At 46.2% G+C, this 22,366-nt stretch overlaps 1 protein-coding gene across 10 annotated transcripts in view; it reads right to left on the minus strand.

The window, feature by feature from the left end:
• Positions 1-2,413: 2,413 nt before the first annotated feature.
• USHBP1 (USH1 protein network component harmonin binding protein 1) overlaps positions 2,414-22,366 on the minus strand; it is a 198,277-nt gene continuing 178,324 nt past the window's right edge. For 8 of the 10 annotated variants that reach the window (XM_086946816.1, XM_086946818.1, XM_086946817.1 and 5 more), the window contains 5 exons: positions 22,010-22,289; positions 21,184-21,393; positions 12,944-13,038; positions 5,935-6,057; positions 2,415-2,811 (listed from right to left, as the gene is read on the minus strand). In XM_086946816.1, coding sequence (XP_086802942.1) covers positions 2,631-2,811; positions 5,935-6,057; positions 12,944-13,038; positions 21,184-21,393; positions 22,010-22,289 — 889 coding nt within the window. In that variant the 3' untranslated portion in view covers positions 2,415-2,630. Of the gene's footprint in view, positions 2,812-5,934; positions 6,058-12,943; positions 13,039-21,183; positions 21,394-22,009; positions 22,290-22,366 lie in introns of all 10 variants that reach the window. The other 2 variants (XM_086946815.1, XM_086946814.1) reach the window with 1 other exon arrangement.

Genomic DNA, 22,366 nt, shown 5'->3' on the forward strand with positions numbered 1-22,366 from the left:
TGTCTGACCCACTGCTGAACGAAGAGTCACAGAATGTGGCAAATGTCCTCGGGCCTTGTCTGCCTCTATTTGTGTAGTACTCTTGGCTTTCTTGCTGGTAATACTCTTCAGCTCAGTTGGGGCAGGTGACTTTTTTATCATAGGTACGGAAGTCTTTGCCTAATTTGTTGAGTTTCTTGTTGAGGGTGGTAGCGTTAAATTCACTGATCGCCTTCTCTGCATATTCCAGTGCCTCTGTCGCATTGCTTAAAGCCCTGTCCTCCAAAATCTCCTGTTTTAAGTCTGACATTTCCTGTGCTAGTTTCATGACGTATTCAAGTGCAGTCTCTATGCCTAGGGCCATCCAGTGTCTGCTACAGTTGTTGGCTACAAAGCTAAAGCCCAACCTGAATTTCTGGATATCTATAAATATGGCAGTTCATTCTTAACCTGTAGGCCCTTGGGAATGATATTTGATTGCAAACACTTTGGGCCTCATTAGGATGGCGGGCAGGCAAAGCCCACCCGCCACCCTATCGGAAAACGGGACCTCCCGCCTTAAGGGCAGGGGTCCCGGGGGTGCCATTAGGATGTGCCCGCCACAGTGGCGGGCACATCCTGTATTCTCAGCATTGGAAATTAAAATGAAGGGGGGTACCACAGGTACCCCCCCCCCGTGTGCACCCCCCCACTCACCTTCACTCAGAGTGAAGACCGCCTGCCTTTCCATGGCGGCATTGCCACCATGAAAAGGCATTGCACTCTTGCCATCGTAATATGGCTGGCGGTGTCTAATAGACACCGCCACCATATTAAACATTTTCCGCCCCGGCCGCAAGTCCACCGGGGCGGAAAAGTGGCGGCCCGTGTTTTCTTCCGCCGTGGTCCCCCCGCCATACTAATATGGCGGGGGGAATACAGGGAAGGATGGTGGGCGGATTGCCCCCGCCAGGCTGGCGGTGGCAATCCGCCCGCCATCCTAATGGACCCCTTAGTGAGCAAGTCAACATGTAATCTGGATCGTATTCACTTTTTCTCTAACCTTTCTAGTTTAGCAAGTTTTTTGTTGAGGGTAGAGTCTATCGATATCGAGCCTAGTCCTAAAATGTTAAACTCTCCTTGGTCTTGTATCAATTTATTGATATATTCTTCACTATAGGAAAGCCTGTCACTTTCTGACCTAGCTCAAATATGAAAATCTGACAGGTCTGAGAATGACACAATCTTAGAAAATTAATGAAGTAAAATCGAATAAAATTAAAATGAAACCTTCGCAGGTATCACCTGCGCAAGGGAACTATTACAGACAATGGGGTAACTCAGTAACCCTCAGAACCTGGGAATTACCAAAAAGAACTACAAGTGGTTCTGTCGGGAAACACAAACATGTTCCCCAACAGAACCACTTGTAGTTTTTTTTGATAATTCCCAGGTTCTGAGGGTTACTGGGTTACCCCATTGACTGTAATAAACCATCAGATACCTTAAGAACCTTCAATCCAACAATACTCACTATACAACATCCTTATACTTACGTTTACAATTTACTTTTCTAAAATGGTACACAAGGCAGAGTCGGAGACTCCATCACTAACAGAACAGTGCACCAGAGTCATTAAGTTGTGAAAACTATGGCAACACAAAAGGAACCCCCTCACCACAGCAACATACATCATACATATTATATATATATATATATATATATATATATATATATATATATATATATATATATATATATATATATATATATATATATATATATACAATAGAATCAATCCAATACAAATAGTCTAAAACATACCACAGCACATGCAAAACATTGCAACCTAGCTGTCAGCCTGGCTAAGTAAGCTGCATATACAACAATGCACATAGGTAAGACAGTGACCAAACAACCAACGGGCACAGTGGAGAACAGCAAAGACCATCAGTACAATATATGTACACAAAACACACTACAAACAACTTTAGCAGACTCACCATACTTTCACAATAACCAACACAAAGCATTAGTAATCGAGACATTTAACAAGTGTTGACTAACCAAAATAAGGAAGCGGCTGGATGCCATTCTTAAGGTAAAAGGCACTATACAGATGTTTGTAATGTAACGCAACTTAACACCTCCAACTCCAGGTATGATACCGACTCCCATCATTCTTGTGGGTATCTTCATCTGTCTCGAGGAGGGCTCATAGCTCAACTTTCTGCAGCGTCTGGTAGTTCTTTCTTTAGGGTGACCAGGGGTCCGCGATTTGCTGGGGCAGTCCCAGTTTTGCACTAGCTGCTGCTACGGTAGATTTCACCAAATTTAGCACATGTCGCGGTTTTCAGAGAGGATTGACTAAAAACAGATCGCGGTTCGTTTTTGTGTGTTTCAAGTCAGGACAAGTAAGCAGCTTTTATCAGAAAGCAATTTAACATGCATAATACTGATTCAAAAGCTGATTTTAATTTGTTCCGTTAGTGCCTGGTTATCCCTGTTTCTATGTTGAAGAGCTTTGGCATGCAAGTTATTCTGTGCCTCTTGGTTGATATCAAATTGTGGTCCTAATATTTTTTATGAAATGTCCTGGTTTAGGTTGTTCAAAATCTGGCCATCCTATCTTTCTTGCGTTTACTCCAAAGTTCTATCTGTGGGGCAGGCCTCACAGGGAAGTTTCGCCTTGGACCCTTACAGCACGCCCTGCTTCCAGTTGCTCGATTCTCTCTTGCAAGTTCCGAGCTTGAACCAGGTGCCACCTAGACATCATCTCCACCTGCTTCTCCAGGTGCCACAACTGGTCGGCCTGCTTCTTCCTTGAGTTCTTAAAGGACGAGAGAAGGTTGCTGGAAACAATAAACACATTATAGTCTTGTCAGCCTTTCATGGAATCTTCCAGAGAGTTGGATTGGGAGGCTGGCTCTGCCCTCATCTGAATTACTTTGAGATAAAGCGCTCAAGTAGACCCCACATGTGCCTGATCACTCTCTCACCTTGGTCTTATGCCATTCAACACCTAACCTCTAGTTGTCGCTGCTGCACTGTTCTCTGTTTCCTCCTTTATAACATCCTGTGCAATTCTATACCGAGGCTCTAAGTGTCGCTGCTGTCCTGTTATATCTCTGCTATCTCCATAACCTTCTTCTGTCATTCCATAACTAGCCTCTATGTGTCCCTGCTGTACTATAAAATGAGTTATTTACCTGCAACACCAGTTCTTCATCATTGGCATTTTTCAGCTTTTCGCACGTAACCCTCCTTCCTCTCCAGTCAGAGGATACATTATTAGGTACTCTACTCACAAATTGCGCTGTGAAATATAAGCTATGGTGGACTCTGGTGGGAGTAGGAGAGCTTAGAACTTCACCTCACTAGCTGAAGTTTGGACTGTTTGACATGAGGTGGCTGTGCTACTAAACAAACACTGTCATTGAGGCCCATGGCCATTTGATCACGGTTTATTGCTATTTAAAATGTATATGAAATCCCAGCCTGACGACGGGGAATGACGAAAGCGTGTGGATATACGAAAGATTCAAATGCTGATCCTCTTTGTTGTGTTTTAAACAATTTCACACCTTGCCCCGAGGTGTCTCTGCTGCTCTGGTATCTCCTCCCGCCTTTAGTTATTCTTATTTATCCTTATGTGCAATAATGAGTCCTTAGGTGGCCCTGCTGTGCTCGCAATATTTCAGTACCCTCCCTTAGAATCTTACTTAAGGACATGATACACCACTAGGTGTCACTGCAGGGCAGTGTGTGTGGCCTTTGAAAGCTCACACTGATAAAAACAGTTACCACGTTATGGCTAAAAGCCAGAAACTTTAAAAAATAATGTTTTCCAAAAGATAAAAACACACAATATATATTGGTACTATTGGGCCATGCACCAACTAAAGTACTGTTTGCAGACCTCTTCTTTGAACATATTTACTTTGTTTTTCGATTGGACAATAATGGCCTCAGTTGGTGGTAGGTGCACGTGCTACAAACGGGTTATGTGCACATGGCTGCAGGTGATGAGCGGCAGCACACATTTTTGGGGACCAGGTCTTATTTTTCATCATCAGACTTTGAGGCGCAGCAAGAGAGGGAAAGGCAGAAAATGGAGAAAGAAGGGAGAGCAAGACCAAAAACTGCAAGAAAGGAGAAAGTTGGTTTAAAAAAAAAAACAAGACAGGAAGTGTAGGGTGGTGGAACGAAGACACATTAGGTGGACTCAAAACTATTCAACCTCGTCTTTGATGAGCTAAAGATACAGCAAGTGTAGTGTGGAGGAAGAAAGAGGTGTGAGGTGGAATCAGGACCAGGCAGCCTCGGTATTCATGGGATAAAGAGACAGGAATTGGGGATGGAGGAAGAAAGAGATGAATTGAAGAAGATGCAGCCTTGATATTAGGTGACATCATCACTTGGCAGTAGGATGCTAAGTAAAGGCTTGGAGCTGCACCCTTCTTTTAATTATGCACTTGTTTGTGCCAATTTTTGGTTCTTTTCCTGGTTACTGGTGCCTGCCTTCACTTGGCCTCCATTACGAACCCCCTGATATTTGTTGGGGAGATACATAGGCCGGACCTGACGATTCCAGACAGTGTTTCGCAGCGAATGAACAAAGATCGTGAGTTAAACTCCCCACAATGGCGATGAACCTGACTATCCTACCAAGGTTCACCAATGCTGGAGGGTTTAACGCAGAATGTACCGCCTGCGGTAAGTATCTCTGGGAGGCCTGGGTGGAGGTGCGTGTGATGGATGCGGATCGAGGAATGTGGAGGGTGCGCACCATCTGGGCGAAGCCACAGGGTGCCTGGAGGGTTGGGGTCCAGGCAGTGCCTCTGCTCATAACCCTGTGCTTCTCCCACCCATGTGCTTTCTATGTACAAATCAGAATTCGGTAACATGGGGCCAGAGCTTCGGGCAATGGCGACTGGCAGGAAACAGGGGTGGCGGAGCAGGGGTTTTAAGAAAACAACATATAAAAGAAAACACCTTTTCGCGTCCGCCGTCTCTCCTCCGTCACTGATTCTCTACCTGGCGAATCCAGGAATCAGGAAGCACACAGGCTCCCCTAAGCTAATCACAACGCTGCTGTCAACAGCACTGTGATTGGTCTGAGTGGGGTGGTTCGGCGCTCAGATGGGGACTGGGGGCCTGTACAAGTTCTCCACCCAGACTGTCTATTACAGCCCAGTGAAGAACATGCTAAGTGCGCATGACTGTTTGGCCAGCCCAAGACAGCCGGCCAAACCACCATGCGCACTTATTGTGAATAAACCCCTCCTCCTCCCTCTGACACCAGCCCCGCCCCAACCCAGCCTTGTAACTATGAAAAATAAAATGATAACGATGTTATGATCCTTTTATTTTTTTCCCCGGTTCTGAGGGCAGTGGTGCGAAGCTCCTCCGCCTTAGTGCTGTGCCGTCCCAAAACACTTCCCATCAGCGCTTCAAACGCTCAAATGCTTCCCGCTGAAGCTAGCGCTTCTGCTTCATGTAAAGCGCTGTGGGTCACTCAGAAGGACTGTGCTTTAAACAGACAGGTACTGTTGAGTATTGAGTACCTGCACTTGCATTATGTCAAGCTTGTGTAACATCATGCCCTTGCGTAGCTTGTACTACATGAGTAACTCCACAGCTGAATGCACTGTGTCCCTAGGCGTGTGTATAGCACTCTATAGCCCTAAGTTATATCCGCGCTACATAAACTTTCATAAATAATAAAACGAAAGGACACCCACTTTCTAGCTTCCGTTGTTACAAGGCCTCCCACCAAACAGCGGCGCGCGCAGCCACTTGCCTTCTCGTTTATTCAACACTGCCCTCTGCAGGCCGAATCGGAAACCTACGCGGTCCAACTTTAAACACTACTCCTTAATCTGCGCAGTGACGCCCCCTGCAATTCCACGCTGACAATGCCTGCGGTAGGCGCTACAGAAATAACCCCCCACAAGCCCTTCTTCATGTCCCACCTGTATGCTCTGAAAAAATCCCTGGTAAGGTCGATGGACTGCCTTTTCTTAGCGCCGTCCTCTCTGGTCGACTTTTCAAGCGCTACCGACAGCATCTGTATTTGGGCATGCAGCTCGTTGCACCTGCAACATAAAACGGGCAGATGGATTCATGGTGCGTGTGTTATGCAGGATGGAGACACAAAATGGATTCAAGGTGCGTGTGTTATGCAGGGTGGAGACACAAAATGGATTCAAGGTGAGTGTGTTATGCAGGGTGGAGACACAAAATGGATTCAAGGTGCGTGTGTTATGCAGGGTGGAGGCACAAAACGGATGCAAGGTGCGAGTGTTATGCAGGGTGGAAAAACGAAATTGATTCAAGGTGCGTGTCTTATGCAGGATGGAGGCACGAAACCAGGGCACAAGTCCTAAAAAACAGAAGTTGGGGGACTGACCTAGTTTGGCAGTATGCAAGTGACATGCAGGCCTTGATACTCTCCCGCCTGGATTATGGGAACGCTCTTTGTATGGGAGCCCCGGCTTCCGTTACACAGAAGCTTCAAGTTACACAAAATAGCGCTGCCCGCCTACTTTACAACCTGCCCCACTGGCAGTCAGCGAAGAAGGCCCTAAAGGAACTCCACTGGCTCCCAGTGGCGGCAGGAGTGCAATTCAAGGCCATGTGCATCTTGCACAAGTCCTTTCATCGAATAGGCCCTGCAATTCTACATTCCATGGTCACGCCTTATGTCCCATCCCGCCCCCTTCGCTCTGGTACCCTCCAGCTGGCAACCTCCATCAAAGTTAACAGAGCCAGCTGGGGTGGCCGCTCCTTCTCCCATACTGCGGCCAGACTTTGGAATTCCCTCCCTTTCCCTCTTCGAGAAAACAGCAATCATATGTCCTTTAGGAAAGCTCTGAAAACGCACCTGTTTGCCAAAACCTGCTGAACTACCCTGAGCTCGCGTTAAGCAATCAGTCACAAGCGCTGCGAGGCCTCCAGGTAGTTATGCGCTATACAAGTGCAATTTTTCATTTCATTTCATTTACATCACGAAGCGCGACATCACAGAGCGTGACATCATGGTGCGCGACATCACGGCGCCCGACATCACGGCACACAACATCAAACATGGCATCACAGGAATTGACATCATAGAAAGTGGCATCACAAGCCATGACTTTACAGGAAGTGGCGTCACAAGAAGTGACATCAGATCAAAAGCCCTCACATATATGTTTAGCAGCTCTATCATGTGTACGTTTGAGCGCATTGGGAGGATAATAGCACAGTGAACTATGGAAGATGATATGTGACTTCTACACCTTGCAATCCCCCAGTTTTATGTAACACATCCTGTACATTAATTTACAAACTTATATAATTTATTGTCTATGTAATATGCACATGTTGAGGTAAAGTGCTCTGACACCCTGCATTGGAATGAGTAGGGCTATACAAGAAAAAATAGTGGTACTTAATTTATTTCAACGCCTCCTCAGGGGAAGTAAGCTCTATATAAATGCAATTTGCTTTGTGTAAATACTGGGAAAGACCAACACATCTGATATTCTTACAGTGCATGCATATCTGCTAAACAGGGACTGAACCAAGTGAAAAGCTCCCTTTCTAAAGTATGTGTGAAGTGCTAACAAGGTGTGAGCCTTTGTTTCACCTCCACTTCATTTGCATCAGGTGTGAGGCTCTTGACTGTTCCCAGCCAAGGGACTCAAACAAAAGGAGGCCTGATGACCCCTCAAATTTAGCCTTTGCTATGGGCCCAGCAGGTGTCTTATATAAGAAAGCCCCGTCCCCATCTGCACGTTGTTGCTTGTTGGAAAGAAACAACGTGCAGGCGCTGCTGAAAGTGTCCCGGTGTTTGGAAATTACACCGGGACGAGTTTAGCACATTATTCAGTGGTGCCTTGACACTGATCTGCAGCATTTGCTCTAAGTCGAACCGTGGAAAGAAGTTGAACAGGTCAGTGTTGTACCTCTCATCAATGTTGATGCTCTCAACCGAGAACGATGGCATTTTTGTGCCGTTCTCTTCTTGCATGCCCTCCAGAGACAGATGACAGAGCCCTGGTATAGGTCTGACCCTCTACTCGCCCTGAGGTCCCACCTTCAGGCTGAGTCTGTAGACTTCGTCCGTCATTGGTACCCATGAAGGTGAATCTTCTCTTGGTCTCTCAGGGTGCCTCTTGAAAAGTACCTGCAGTGGTGGCAAGACTCAGGAACATGCTGTTCTGGGAGGCACAGTATACGCACCTCATGAGGAAATGTCTTGGCCTTTTTTCTCTCACAGGCTGGGCATTTGTAAAACAGAGATGGCATTTTTCTGTCAAATTGTCTCTAATATCTGTCATAAAAGACAAAAAAGCCAGGTAGAGACCAAAGATGTCAAGTGAAAAGGTTGACAGCAAATGCAGTTAAGAATTTTGATTAAAAAAGCCAAAATGCTCAATGCTCCTGAGTCCTGTCAGCAGGAGCCGTAAAAAGAACTGATGTGCATAATGGGATACTAGTGGTATCTGGGTCCTTAAAGGCACAGTGTCTTTTTCAGACATGTAATGACAGCCTATGAGGCTAATCTGTCTTGCTCTCCTTTATCACTATCATAAAAAGGGTTTGTGAGGGATATTTACATTGTTTGCAAATCATCTCAAATTATCCTCAAATACTTTATTCTGGCCCCTTTTTGTCTTCATGATGAAGAGTCTGGCCATTGTAGCCTAGGTATATAGGCTGCATAATCTGTCTCTTTCTTAAGTGTCTTTGCAGGCCTTCCTGAAGAAAGGCTAAACTCTACATTTCAGAAGATATATTGAACAATTGCTCCAGGGTCCCCGCACGTTAATGGGACTATTCAGCGCTTATGACTATAAATGGAAATCCCCTATGAGAGAATGAGCTTAACACCCCATTATGCGCGAAGTACACACCGCTTTTCCTGCGGCTGTGTTTTATGCTACACCCGCACTCTTATATTCATAACAATGTTCACATTTTAGGTACTGCCTATTGCTTGTACTCAAAATCAAAGAAACTTCAGATCACTTTAATCGCCAGGGGTGCTGCAATACCAACAAACAGCTTTTCGACCAAAAAACACACCCACCAACACTCCCAAATCGTGCAGGAGATTTCCAAATGTTACCCTTACCTCCCGGATCACAAGTGTGCCAAAAAAAATCCAATTGCTTTTGCCTCCCTGCTGACTCTAAACAACTTCAGTAAGTGAAACCAGGGGGATAAAATCGGAAAGCTAGTTTTATGATTGACAGGAGACGGGAAAGTGATAGGAAAGCCTTGGTGTCCATAAATCCTACGATTGGTTAGAAAAAATACCCGCCTCTAGAAAAAACAGCCCGTGTTGTCATGCATGCTTCTGGTAAGTGATATAGAGCTCCTTCATTACCACTATTTTTTAAAATTATTTTGTCAGTTGCCTGTTGACGTTTTTGAGCTACTTTAGTTCCAGAAGTGTTTTAATGGCTTATTTTAAAAAGTCTGATTTATAGCAGCAGTTTGTGACAGACAGCAGCTACCACAAATTGGTGCTAGTCATCCAATAACAGGAGAGCTTTACAAGCTCTTGACCAATCACTGACAAAGGGTATACCTGGGGGTGGTACCACCCATTAAGAAGCGCTGTGATTATGAGACGGGCATCCAAAACGAATACAGTCAGCAAAACAAAACAAGTTTGCTTTTCAAGTTAGCAATTCTGAATGTCTGGTTCCTAATGCACAGAAACTGATATCGCCTAGAGGTAGTTAACCCAGGAACAAAGCACTACACGAAAACAAGGACAAGTTTAGAGGCGGGAGGAGATTTACGGGCTGCTCGAAGACTGTAAACTAAGCAACCATGCATCCAAGCGCCGGTGAAACTGGTAGTTAAGCAATCATTTTGAAGTCAGAGAATAAACAGCATCTGCCATTTGATCTCAGTCTGAGGAGATGTGTCGTAACATCCAGAGATGCTGACTTTGGAACTGGGGAACAGTTCGAGTCTCGTCGTCAGCTCTCCCCGTGTCTACAAAAAAAAAATGGCAACCATAAACAAAATAAATCAATGGCAAAACCTCCCAAAAAAGCTGATTGAAAACTGTTAGACCTGTCAGCCCTTTGGGTGGTCCCTCCTATTTATTTATTTATTTTTGTCCCCTTTTTGCCTCCTAACTCCTTTCGCCTTTTTATGTCCACTGGGATTTTTGGTGTTGTCCTGGGGGTTAGGTGCTACTTTGTCCCTATAACTTTTTGAGGCCTTGACGCACTTTCAAGAAGTGGTGAAAACAGAGACACAAAATGGTGGCTTGTAACTGCCAAATCTTTTACCTCAGAAGTTCTGACCCATAGGACTTAATAGGGAAGTTCTAGAACCTTCTAGCCAGTTCCGGTAGCCAGAGCCCAGCCTATAAAAGGTCAGGACTAGGGCGGCCATTTTAGAGTGACCAGGAGACTTGGGTGGAATCTGGTGAGGAGTGAGGCAATAGTGTGGGGAGGAAGGCGCATTGATTGGGGTTAGATCATCCCTTGGGCTGGCTGCTCTTTTCCTCTGACGTGACCCCCTGCCTGTTGACTGAACCCTGCCACATTTGTCCCGGTTAACTCCTTCGGCCTGTGAATGCCTCTGGTCAGATATCCCTGTGCTGCCCCTCATAAGCTGTGGGTAGCCCGTCTGGATCTAGGAAGTAGAGGCGTCCAAAAACTGTGGCAATTTCAGAGGAAACCTAATCACCGTGTGAAGAGCTCTGCACCGTGGGGCGGTGAAGCCTTACATTACCTGCCCAAAGTTTAGTTTAGGGCGGGACCATTGAGAGGGAAAAGCGGAGATATATCCCATCAGACGGAAGACTGAACTCACCGAGAGTGGGGTGAAGTGCCTGGTGGCTTGCCGTCATCCTCTCCTGCATGCGAGTGCCTTAGACGCGAGCTCACCGCTGTGGAAGCGAAGCGGGAGCCGGAGGGAGCGAATCGACCTCTGTCTGGCAAGTGTGTTGCGACGTCGGAAAGGGGAGGAGAGACGCTGGTGGAGGCCGGGCCTGGGCGGAGACTTGCCCGTGAGAAGCCGATGAGGGAAGGAATGCGGAAGCGCTGACAGGTTTCCACTGAGGCCGGCAGGTCGAAGAGCAGCAAACGAGAAGGCAAGCGGAACCAGCCCGGAGCGGGGCCTTCTCTTGTCAGTGAGAACAGATCGGACCCGAGTAAGAATTGCCTGTCAGCCTGGCAGTTGAAGTAAGCTGGGAATCGAGTCCGGTGGGCGGGGAAGATCGTTAACAGGCCTACAGTGGCAGGAGCTATCAGGGCCTAGAAAGTGAAGCACCAGCTTTGATTTCCTCAAGCCTGCTGAACTGTGCAACGAACAACGTACCTACTGACTGAACTTGTTTATTCTAGTTTCTTTCTTACCGGGTAAAGACCATTCTGGGAGAGAGTGAGAATTCTGTATGCAATTTATTAATCCCAACTAATGAGAAGACGGAGTAGTAAGGCTTATTCAAAGATAAGGCCTAGTTGGTTGAGGGGCCTATGTTTATACCGATCATTCTAGGCCCAGGAGGGTTATTGTGAAAACCTAACAATTTGAGGTGGCTGTAAAGTGAGCTATATGGCTAAATGTAATAATCAACTAAAACTGCCTGTTTCTATTTAGAAATTCAGCTGTGTAGAATGAGTTACCAGTATAAAACTTGTGGAGATATGTGCTGAGCAGCTGTTTCCTCTAGCTAATGATGACACTGTGACCCCAAGGGTAAGGTACCAATTAATTTCAACCTAAAAGGAATTTGTTCTTGCTGGTACCCTGATTACACTGTGGAGATATTGGGGAAGAGATAAGGTGCAGATGTTATTGCTGTGACTCTTTCAGTAGGGGATGACAAGATGTATCAAGTAATGTACTAAAAAGCTTATGAAATCCAATATTTGAATGTGGAAGATTGTACTGTACTGAATTTAAACACTGCTAGAGGTAGAAGATAATTCAAAGAACTTTTATAAAAGGTACCTGTATTTTTCTAAACTGGTGTAGTGTCATTTATTTTTGGTGGTTGGACGCTGGGTTACTGTAAGTGAGTGATGTAAGTACAACACGAAAGCCTTCGAGAAAAGCCATTCCCACTCTGTGCCAGGCTACCCTATGTGGACTGGTTTCACCAGGTCCAACAAAAACCAAATACGGAACGGAAATAAAAGGACAAAAGCCAAATACCGATAAGTACGTTTATTAGGACTGCGGCAATCATTGCTGAACTCCCGTCGGGATAAAGCGTATAGGAAGAAAAGGCGACATTTTGAAAACATGGGCAGAAACAAAGGAAAACAATAGTGAGCCTAAACAAACCTTCGTGCACAAAAGGGCAAGACTACAAGTAATATAGCCATGCTCGATGGGAGGGGAAAGCACAGCTAAAGGAGGGACATATAACAAACACTGACCACAGAGAAGCAAGCCTTTGCGAAGAACACGCAAAGTAACACATTAAAAGTGATGGGCAGGCTGTAAGCCCACAGAGTAGATACAGCATGTCTCAAAGAGACAGTACTTGCACTGCCTAGGCAGTCCTAAAAACCATTGACCCCCACACTCTGGGAGTTCTCTCCTGGTGTGTTGGGGCCATTATTACTTTTCTCTGTCCCTCACTGCCATGTTTTGCCTGGCATTGACAGCCAGAAAAAAAGACATTACACCGTCCACTCTAAACAGGACAGGCAGTGTAATGGCTTTCCTCTCGTGCCCCTACTCTGTAAGGTCTTCAGAGGATGTTTTCAGTCAACGGAGTGTCAAGTAAAGCTCCATGAACAAAAAAGTTAAGGTTGCCCATCTTTAAATGAGGCAGGCAGACTGAGGGATTGGCAGGAAATGTGACTGGCAAACGAAGTCAGGCTAAGTGGAGAGAAGCCTTAGTGGTCTGTGAGGAGTCCTCTGTTAAAGGGGCTGCAACTGTGTTGGCGTTTGGAAGCATGTTTAATTGAAGTACAGTGGTGACACCAGATAATAGACATGGTGGGAACTTACCGAGCCACAGACCTCTCAAGGTCTCGCATCGTGCTCGATCCCTGGTGGCCGTCAATCTCTTCATCAGCCTCTGGTCCACAGTCAGAGGCTGGCACCTGGCACAAGAAACAAAGCCAGCATGTAAATGTATCCTGTTGACATGGTCACAGACGTCACAGAAATAGGCTTACCGTGTTTGAACTTCAAAATTTGGAGAAAGACTAAGGGAAAGAAATATAAACAACAAAATCTGAAAGTAACTAAACAAATACTAAAACTAAATAGAAATGTCAGTAATAGCATTCATTTAACAACCCGTTTTGCTCCACTCCTAATTATGCAAAGAGTAAAAGTGGTGCTAAAAGAATACAATCTTCACTTAATCAGGTCCTAGACAGGTTCAATATTTGAGTAATTTATCATACTATTTTAATTTGCTTGGCACAGAGATGCTATCCTCTTAACTTATTGTCTTGATTATTTTTCAGAGTTGCAAGCTGAAGGGGGTGAGCGGGAAGTGGCTGGGGGTGGAGGCTGTGTCTGTATCTTCAGAAAATATTCCTTGTGTCCTCCGTGGCTTATTTGCAATGCCAGATTAAGGACAGATACGTTACTTACCTGTAATCCTAGTTCTCTTCCAGGGGTATCCTCATCAAAGTCATAAGCACTGAATATTCCCGCCCATGTGCGGGGACCCCGGAAATAATATAAAAAATTATATATGGAAATCACATATATACAGCTCCACATATATTTATGTACAGATATCATTTTTTCTCACACCAATGCAGCTCCCCATAGGAGGCTAAACAATGGAATTACCCATATAAAGATCATTTGCAAACATATAAAAAACACCTGAGGGCAAGTAGCACTTGAACCTTGTTTTGTAATGAGCAGAAAACACTCATATATCATAAAAAGTGCAAATAGACATTGTTAGCCTACAGGCTGCATTGTAAACCAAAACCATAGAAAATGAAAGCATTTTCAACAAACTGGCACCGTGCCTTTAAGGCAGCCATGGCCCACAGCTTCCCATCATGCCTCAGGGGTGACAGTTAGGTCAGTTGTTCTTTGCATAACCCTGAAAGTCAGGGCTCAACAATATCCATTAACACTTTGAACGTGTCTCATTTACCTGGGGAGGTGGGTGGGTTGCTTATGACTTTGATGAGGATACCCCTGGAAGAGAACTAAGATTACAGGTAAGTAACTTATCCTTCTCTTCCAGGGGATCCTCATCAATAGTCATAAGCACTGAATAGAATAGCAAGCCCATCAACCACCTGCAGGTAAATGAGAAAAAACATGACCCAACCAAACTACAACAGCCGAAATCAGCTGTTGAACAGATTCCGCAAGGAGGCCTGGCCTACTTGGGTGTCTGCTCTGGTGTCTGATTCTAGACAGTAGTGTCAAGGTCGCCGCCTTACAAATCTCAGACATGAGCACATTATGAAGAAAAGCTGTAGTAGCAGGTTTTCCCCTGGTGGAATGTGCTTTGGGAGAAAACCCCAGGGTCTTCTGCGCCAATTGGTAAGCAAGTTTGATACATGAAACTATCCATCTGGAAATGGAACATTTCGAATCTGCATATCCAGATCTGATCGACCCATAGTTGATAAACAGCTGATCAGATTTTCTTATAGATTTGGACCGATCTTGATAGAATTATAAAACCCTTTTCAGGTCCAGAGAATGCAAGGCTCTCTCAGCTGGAGTGGAGGGATTGGGAAAAAAGGTGGGTAGAGAGATGGTATGGTTCACATGAAAATCTGACACCACCTTAGGAAGAAAAGAGGAATATGTCCTCAACACCACCCTATTTAGATGGAAAACTGTATAGGGCTCTTTAGAACAGAGTGCTTGAATCTCGCTCACTCTGCGAGCTGACGTGACCGCTACCAAAAAAGCAGCCTTCCAAGAAATATGTTGTAAGGTTGCTTTGTGAATGGGTTCGAAAGGCAGACCCATCATTTCGATAGCACCTGGTGAAGGTTCCCAGGGAGGAGACGGAGGGCGTACCGGAGGGTAAACCTTCGTCAAGCCCTGCAGAAAATCTTTAACAGCTTGTAATTGGAAGAAAGCAGGTTGAGAAGGTGAGCGTCTATAAGCCGTTATAGTTGATAAATGCACCTTAATGGAATTACATTTCAACCCTGCTTTCGCCAGATACAGTAGGTAAGGGAGAATGACCTCTTCCTGACCCTTGATAGGATGACAATTGTTCTGCATACACCACATATAAAAACGCTTCCACTTGCATGCATAGGAATGCCTCGTGGAAGGACGTCTTGCCTCTTTCAAAATGGACATGCAGTCTTGCGGTAGTCCTAGGTGGCCGTATTGTAGGACCTCAGGAGCCATGTTGCCAACTTCAGTGAGGGAAGGTTGGGATGATGAATCCTCCAGTTCACCTTGGATAGCAGGTCCGCTCTGCACGGTAGTCTCCTGTGAGGGCACTCTGATAGGTGCAGAAGGTCCGGGTACCACCATTGCCTCGGCCAGTCCGGGGCAATGAGTATCATCCTCGTGGACGAATGAGCCAGCTTGTTCACCACCTTTGGGATCACCGGAAGTGGCGGAAATGCGCACACAAATGCCCCTGACCAGTCTATCAAAAGGGAATTCCCTTTCGATCCTGGATGGTAGAACCGCGAGGCGAAGTCTTGGCATTTGGTGTTTTCATCGTCCGCGAAGAGGTCTATGGTGGGACGACCCCATGACTGGAAGATGTCTTCTACAACCTCGTCGTTGAGGACCCAGTCCTCCTTGTCTTCGAAATGACGGCTGAGAGCATCCGCTCTCACGTTCTGCTCTCCTGGCAGCTGGACTGCTGTGACCGACAGATTCCGAGCCAGGAGCCAATGCCATAGATTCTGTGCCTCCAGAGAAAGGCTATGTGAGCGTGTTCCCCCCCTGCTTGTTCAAGTAGTACATTGTGGTGGTATTGTCCGTTTGTACTAACACTGATGTCGCCTGAATCGAGGGTAGGAAAGCTTTGAGGGCTAAGTGGACTGCCCTCAACTCCAACATGTTGATGTGGTAGGAGCGCTCTTTGACAGACCACAGACCTTGAGTCTGGAGACGTTCCATGTGGGCTCCCCAACCTTGCAGCGAGGCATCTGTGATCAGTGTCTGGACAGGAGGAGGCTGATGGAACGGAATTCCGACTTGTAGATTTCGACTCTTCATCCACCAAGGTATGGACTCTCAAGCAGCGCTTGACAAAGTTATTTTGTCGTTCCAAGCGAGCTGACTGTTGGTGCCACTTGTCCTCCGGATCCTGCTGAAGAGGACGCATCCGTAGTCTGGCATTTGGGACCAGAAAGATGCAGGATGCCATCGACCCTAACAGGGAGGCAATCCGACGCACCAGAAACTTCTTGTTGTGCAGAACCAGTTGGAATTTCTGAATGATGGAACACTGTCTCTCCTCCGAAGGAAACACTTTTCCTAACTAGGAGTCTAACAGAGCTCCTAAGAAATGTATTTTCTGTGTCGGTTGTGGAACTGATTTTCTGAAGTTCACTTGTAGACCTAAACGGCGACATCATTTGAGGCAGCTCAGGAAATGGTTTCTTACCCTGTCCGGAGAAGGACCCTTCAACAGCCAGTCGTCCAAGTACGGGTACACGAAAACACCCCTGCGGCGCAGAGCGGCTGCCACCACCGCTATGCACTTCGTGAACACTCTGGGGGCTGACTTCAACCCGAATGGTAGGACTTTGAACTGATAATGAGCGGATCCTACCGGAAACGCAGGATTTGCCTGTGATGCTGAGCGATCAGGACGTAGAAGTATGCATCTTGCAGATCAAAAAAACACATCCACTCTCCCTGCCTGAGATGTGGATATATTTGATGAAGCGCCAACATGCAAAACTTTTCCTTCTTTATTTGCAGGTTGAGTGTCCCCAAGTCCAGAATGGGTCTGCACTCTGCTTTTGGGACCTTTTTCTTGACCAGAAAAGAGTACATTCCTTTCCCTCTCTGAGATATCGGTACCCTCTCGATGGCTGATTTTTTGAGAAGGGTGGCCACCTCTTTTTGCAGGCGTTTTAACTGGTGACTTGATGTTGGCATTGAAGGGATTGAAGGAGGATGATATTGAAAACGAAGAGAGTATCCATTCTGAAGCGTAGCTAACACCCACTGATCTTTTGTGATAGCTCGCCACTCTACGATATGCTGTGTGATGCTTCCCGCCACTGGAGTGGTAGACGGCGCTGGGGGAAGGGAGTATTCATTTGGATTGCGTCTTGTTGGAGTTGTTTCCCTGACGCTGATTTCCTCCACCTCTTGAGGAACGCCTGCCTCTGTATTGTGACTTTTGCTGCCCCTGTTGATCTTGATTCTTCTGCCACTGAGGGGCTTGAACCCTCTGCTGGGAAGATCGCCGATTGTAGGGGCGGAATCTTTTACAAAACTCTTTTTTCTTTTCCAGGCCAACGGCCTTAAGTGTGTCCAGTTCCGTTTTCATACGCTGCATTTCCTCATCAGTGTGTGAACCAAACAAGGATGACCCAGAGAAAGGCAGGTTGAGGATACATGATTGCGCTTCTGGTTTTAGTGCAATGAGGCGCAACCAAGATGATCTCCTTGCACATACCCCATGAGCATATCCATGCACCGATAGGGTAGCTCCGTCAGCTGCAGCGCTAATGATCTGATTGGAAACCTGGCTGCCCTCCGTAAGGATTTCTTCAAAATCCCTGCGATCCTCTTGAGGAAGCTTCTCAGTGAAGTGTTGTAGAGAATCCCACAGGGATCTATTGTAGCAACCCAGGAGCGACTCAGCGTTGGATACTTTTAGCAAGGAGGCCGAAGTGCCACACACCCTCCGTCCCCAGGAATCTTGCGCCTTGCTCTCTTTGTCCGGTGGTACAGTGGAGGAAGATGCAACGGCATGAGTCTTTCTCGCCGCCACGATTATTACTGAATCTGGGGGAGAGTCGGCTCTGAGGAAGAGTGGATCATCCTCTGGCGAACGATATTTTTTCAGAATCCTCGCTGGAGCGGTTTTAATCGACGCTGGTGTGGGGAAGACTTCCATGACAGGTTCTATGATGCCCGGAACCAAGGTAAGCAGAGGTTTAGCCGCTGTCTGGTGATGCAGGGTTTCAAAGGTCACGGAAGACTTGCTTTGGCGAGCTGGCATGGGAATACCCAGCCCCTCTGCCTAGAATGTCCTGAAATGTGTAGATGTCATCCACTGGAGAAATTCTCGATGGTGGACTGTCCGTCAGTGTCGGAGAATAGTCTCAATGAGAATTATGAGAAGAAGACGAGGAAGGAGTAGGAGATCTGTGCTCCCTCCTCCTGCTCCTTGATCTGGACCTCCGTCTGCTTGAACGCACCAGGGTGCGTGTCCGCTCTCTGGGCCTTGACGGGGATCGTTCCCGATCTGCTTGCTGGATCAAACGAGCCAATGGAGACATGTGCTGGGGACTGGAGTACTCCCGCGCTGTGTACTTGTCAGGAGCCCAGTGATGTAATGGTCTGTACCATCTAGCTGACACCCTGATGGAAGGCAAATTCTGCCCTTCTCTCCTCTCAGGAGAATGTGCCGGAGGAGATGGGTTCACATCTTCATGCATTGGCCTTGCTGGTGAATGTCTTGACACTGCGCTGTCAGAAGACGAGATCACAACCTCCAGGGACCTGGATGTTGACCCTTGGAGTGAACCCTGAGAGCCTGAAGGTGATGACGATAGGCTCACTGGAGGAGAGGCCTCTCCTGACGGGCAATTAGACTGAGATCTGGAGCGTCTATGTGCTGCCTGGGACCTGGGCGGAGACATCTGCTTTGAGGAAGACCTCCTCTTCTTAGAAGGGGGCTTGAACGTGTGGTAGAATGCCCCCTTGACTTCGAACGCCTCTCCGACACCGATGTCGCCTCCTTTCTCAACGTCATTTCAGCAGTATTCTGTCTCGACGTCGACCGGTGATGGCCGGCGACGGAGTTGTCAATCTCGACGTCGTTCTCATAGGCGTCTTCTGCTGCGACGTCGAGGTATGCTGCTGCCTCGAGGCCGAAGGGGGTGTCTGGTGCCTCGACGCCAAAGACCAGTGAACTGCCCTCGGCGGAGATCTGTGACTCAACGTCGAACGCCGTTGAGACGACGACGGAGTAACCTGCTTCGACGTCGAACGCCGGTGATGAGGAGTCGACGGAGCTCTGTGCCTCGACGTTGATCGCCGGTGCGACGACGGAGCGCTGTGCCTTGACGTCGATCACCGTGGCGACGACGGAGTGATCTGTCTCGACGTCATATGCCCACCTGGCGACGACGGAGACCTGCCTCTCGAGTTTGAACACCGCCTGGTTGACGTCAACGGAGGCACCAGTACCTTTGACGATGAAGTCTTCGCCGTCGAGTGATGTTGCGTCGTCATCAAAGTCTTCAATGTTGTTTTTGTCATCGTAGGCAGCTTCGACGCCGATCCCGACGCAGACGGAGAACAGGTCGGGACTTCTCTCGACATCGACCGGGTTCTCCTCTTCTGCTGCCTTTTAGGAGATCTACCTCTTTCAGAGAGGCCATAGATACAAATTCTCTCTGTGTCTTTAAGGGTTCTCCTTGACAAGTTCTTGCAGTGATGACAGCTGTCTGAAGAATGTGTCTCAGGGAGACAGAGGATACACACAGGGTGTGTATCAGTCCTGGCCTTCTTCCTGCCACAGGAAGGGCAAGGGTCGAAAAGGGAAGGCATTTTTGCCAAAAATAAACCTTTTCTGTAACACAAAAAAGGCAGCACTAGCACTCTGAAGTCCAAAGACGTCGAGTGAAAGTGAAAAACATTAGGAATAACAAGATATTTTTGACAGAAAGTCAAGAAAGGTAGGAGCTGAAAATCCAGGGTCCTGACTGAAGGAGCCAGAAAGAACAACTGACCTAACTGCCCCCCCTGGGCATGATGGAAAGCTGGGGGTCATGGCTGCCTTAAAGGCACAGTGCCAGTTTGTTGAAAATGCTTTTATTTTCTATGGTTTTGGTTTACAATGCAGCCTGTAGGCTAACAATGTCTACTTTATTTGCACTTTTTATGATATACGAGTGTTTTCTGCTCATTAAAAAACAAGGTTCAAGTGCTACTTGCCCTCAGGTGTTTTTTTATATGTTTGCAAATGATCTTTATATGGGTAATTTCATTGTTTAGCCTCCTATGGGGAGCTGCATTGGTGTGAGAAAAAATGATATATGTACATACATATATGTGAAGCTGTATATATATGTGATTTCCATATATAATTTTTTATATTATTTCCGGGGTCCCCGCACATGGGCGGGAATATTCAGTGCTTATGACTATTGATGAGGATCCCCTGGAAGAGAAATATGGTCTATTGTGACCTTCTAGCGTATACAGTTTTATATTACTGACGAGCCTCCACGCTGGAATTTTTTCATGAAATGCTCTTGGATTTTAAGGTTATTTCTGGATATTTGTAATATCTACTATTTTATGAACACAATGATTAGGATACGTTTTTATTTTGCCCCGATGAAGTCAATGGCCCACAGCAGAATAGACGAAACACGTGTTGACATGATTTGTGGCTTGGATTACAAGTGTTAAGATGATTGAAAATATGAATATATACCAGTTGAGCTTGGAATAAAGCAAGAAGAAAATACTAAGGACTCACATTTGGACTTTATTTGTTGCGTCTACTTTTGTATTTTTTGCTCATGGTGCCAACTGTGTATAAATTGGCTCTTTGTTTAATAACTGTCACTGTGTAGGAGCTGAATTAAGTTTCCTGGTTATTTGCAGTTTTATACTAGAGGAGGTGCAGAATGTAACATCACTAGCAGTTTCAATCTTATTATTATTATTTTTTTACATATACTTTGTACGGGGTTCGGGTTACCAACTATATTTAGTCATTGCAGTTGTAAATTATCGTCATGTTGACATCCAACAGTGATAAGTTAGGCAAATCAGTTAAATTCTCCTTTTAAACCTTTCTGCCTTATGCCTCTAACCAAAAATGAGATAAGTTTAGTGGTCAGCCATACTGATGTCAGCCCCATTACCCTTTAACTAATAGGAACAGCATATTGATCCTAGTTTAAAAATGGCTAATCAAACAAATGCCCAACTTGCTACTAGAGAGTGCTATCAAGTGTAAAAGTCCCCTCCACAACCTTTACTCCTCATCAGAGAAACGCCCTAACATTTCTTCCAAGTGACTCGGGCTGGACAATATCCCCTCGCTCATCTTGTGCTGAGATGATGGCTACGCTCACCTCTCTCCCCGAGCTGCTACCACCTGTACCTCTTCTCAAGCTCACCGGTGACGGAAGCCTTTCACTTCCATCCTTTAGCTGCCACTTCAGGTGATCTGTGAGGAGTACATACGCATTCTCCTGGTGCACTTGGGCCAGGGCTTGCAGCTCCAAGACCCTGTTTTCCTTCTTCCGCAGATGCAGCTCCGCCTTCAGATCTGCCAGTTGCTCCTGTTGGAAGAAGACACAAATTCCTACATGACGGTGGAAAACAAGCTTGCTTGCACACTCAGTTTGTCATCTGATGGGCTCACTACTGTTTCGAAAAAGCAAGGAAACACAGAAACGTATACTATCTGAGAGCCCATGTGGGGGGCTGGAACTCACTTTAAAGCAACATAATTGTATATGAAAGTTGTCTATGTTGTCTTCACAGCAGCAGTCAAAGGAACAGCAGTAGTGTTTGTAGCAGTAAGGATAAGTTACTTACCTGTAATCCTAGTTCTCTTCCAGGGGTATACTCATCAAAGTCGCACGTGGGCGGAGATAATTCAGTGCTTTTGACTATTGATGATTATCCCCTGGAAGAGAACTATTGTTACCAATGTCAATAGTTGACATGGGTATTGCCTGGGCCAGTTGGAAACATTGTTTGTACCTTCCACGATGATCCCTAGCATAACTTTACTAACAAAAGTCTTAGGATCTTTCAGAAAATGTAGCCTTGAAAATTCTACATGAACAGCTCTCTTCAATTATGCTTTGAATTTACGTTACCAAACCAGCTTGAAACATATTTGTATGAGTAACATTCCCAAGTTGAAGGGTGATAATTAGCAACACACACCCTGAGCGTTGATAAGTTCTGCAGGAGCTGAGATCGTTCCAGAATGGGTGTCCTTGTATAGCCGGGTAAGATGTCTAGTGAAGCCTCAATGGCATCTTCAACCTTGGCCTTGATGACATCACTGATGCGCGCCACATCCACCGGCGGAGTGGGGCCTTTCATAGCCAGTTCTACCAGGGTGACTTTAATGGATGCCTGGTCTTGCCTGCGTTTCCAAAGGTAATCTTTCAGACACTTCTCTTCTTCACAGCTCAACTCAAAACTGTTCCAACTGGAAGAACTAGAGGCAACAAATTGTTAGACCAAATAATTACAAATTCACAGTACAATGTATGTTACTATCACACATACTCCCTA

The sequence above is a fragment of the Lissotriton vulgaris genome, chromosome 12 (genome assembly GCF_964263255.1).
Source record: "Lissotriton vulgaris chromosome 12, aLisVul1.2, whole genome shotgun sequence".
In the NCBI taxonomy this organism is placed as follows: domain Eukaryota; kingdom Metazoa; phylum Chordata; class Amphibia; order Caudata; family Salamandridae; genus Lissotriton; species Lissotriton vulgaris.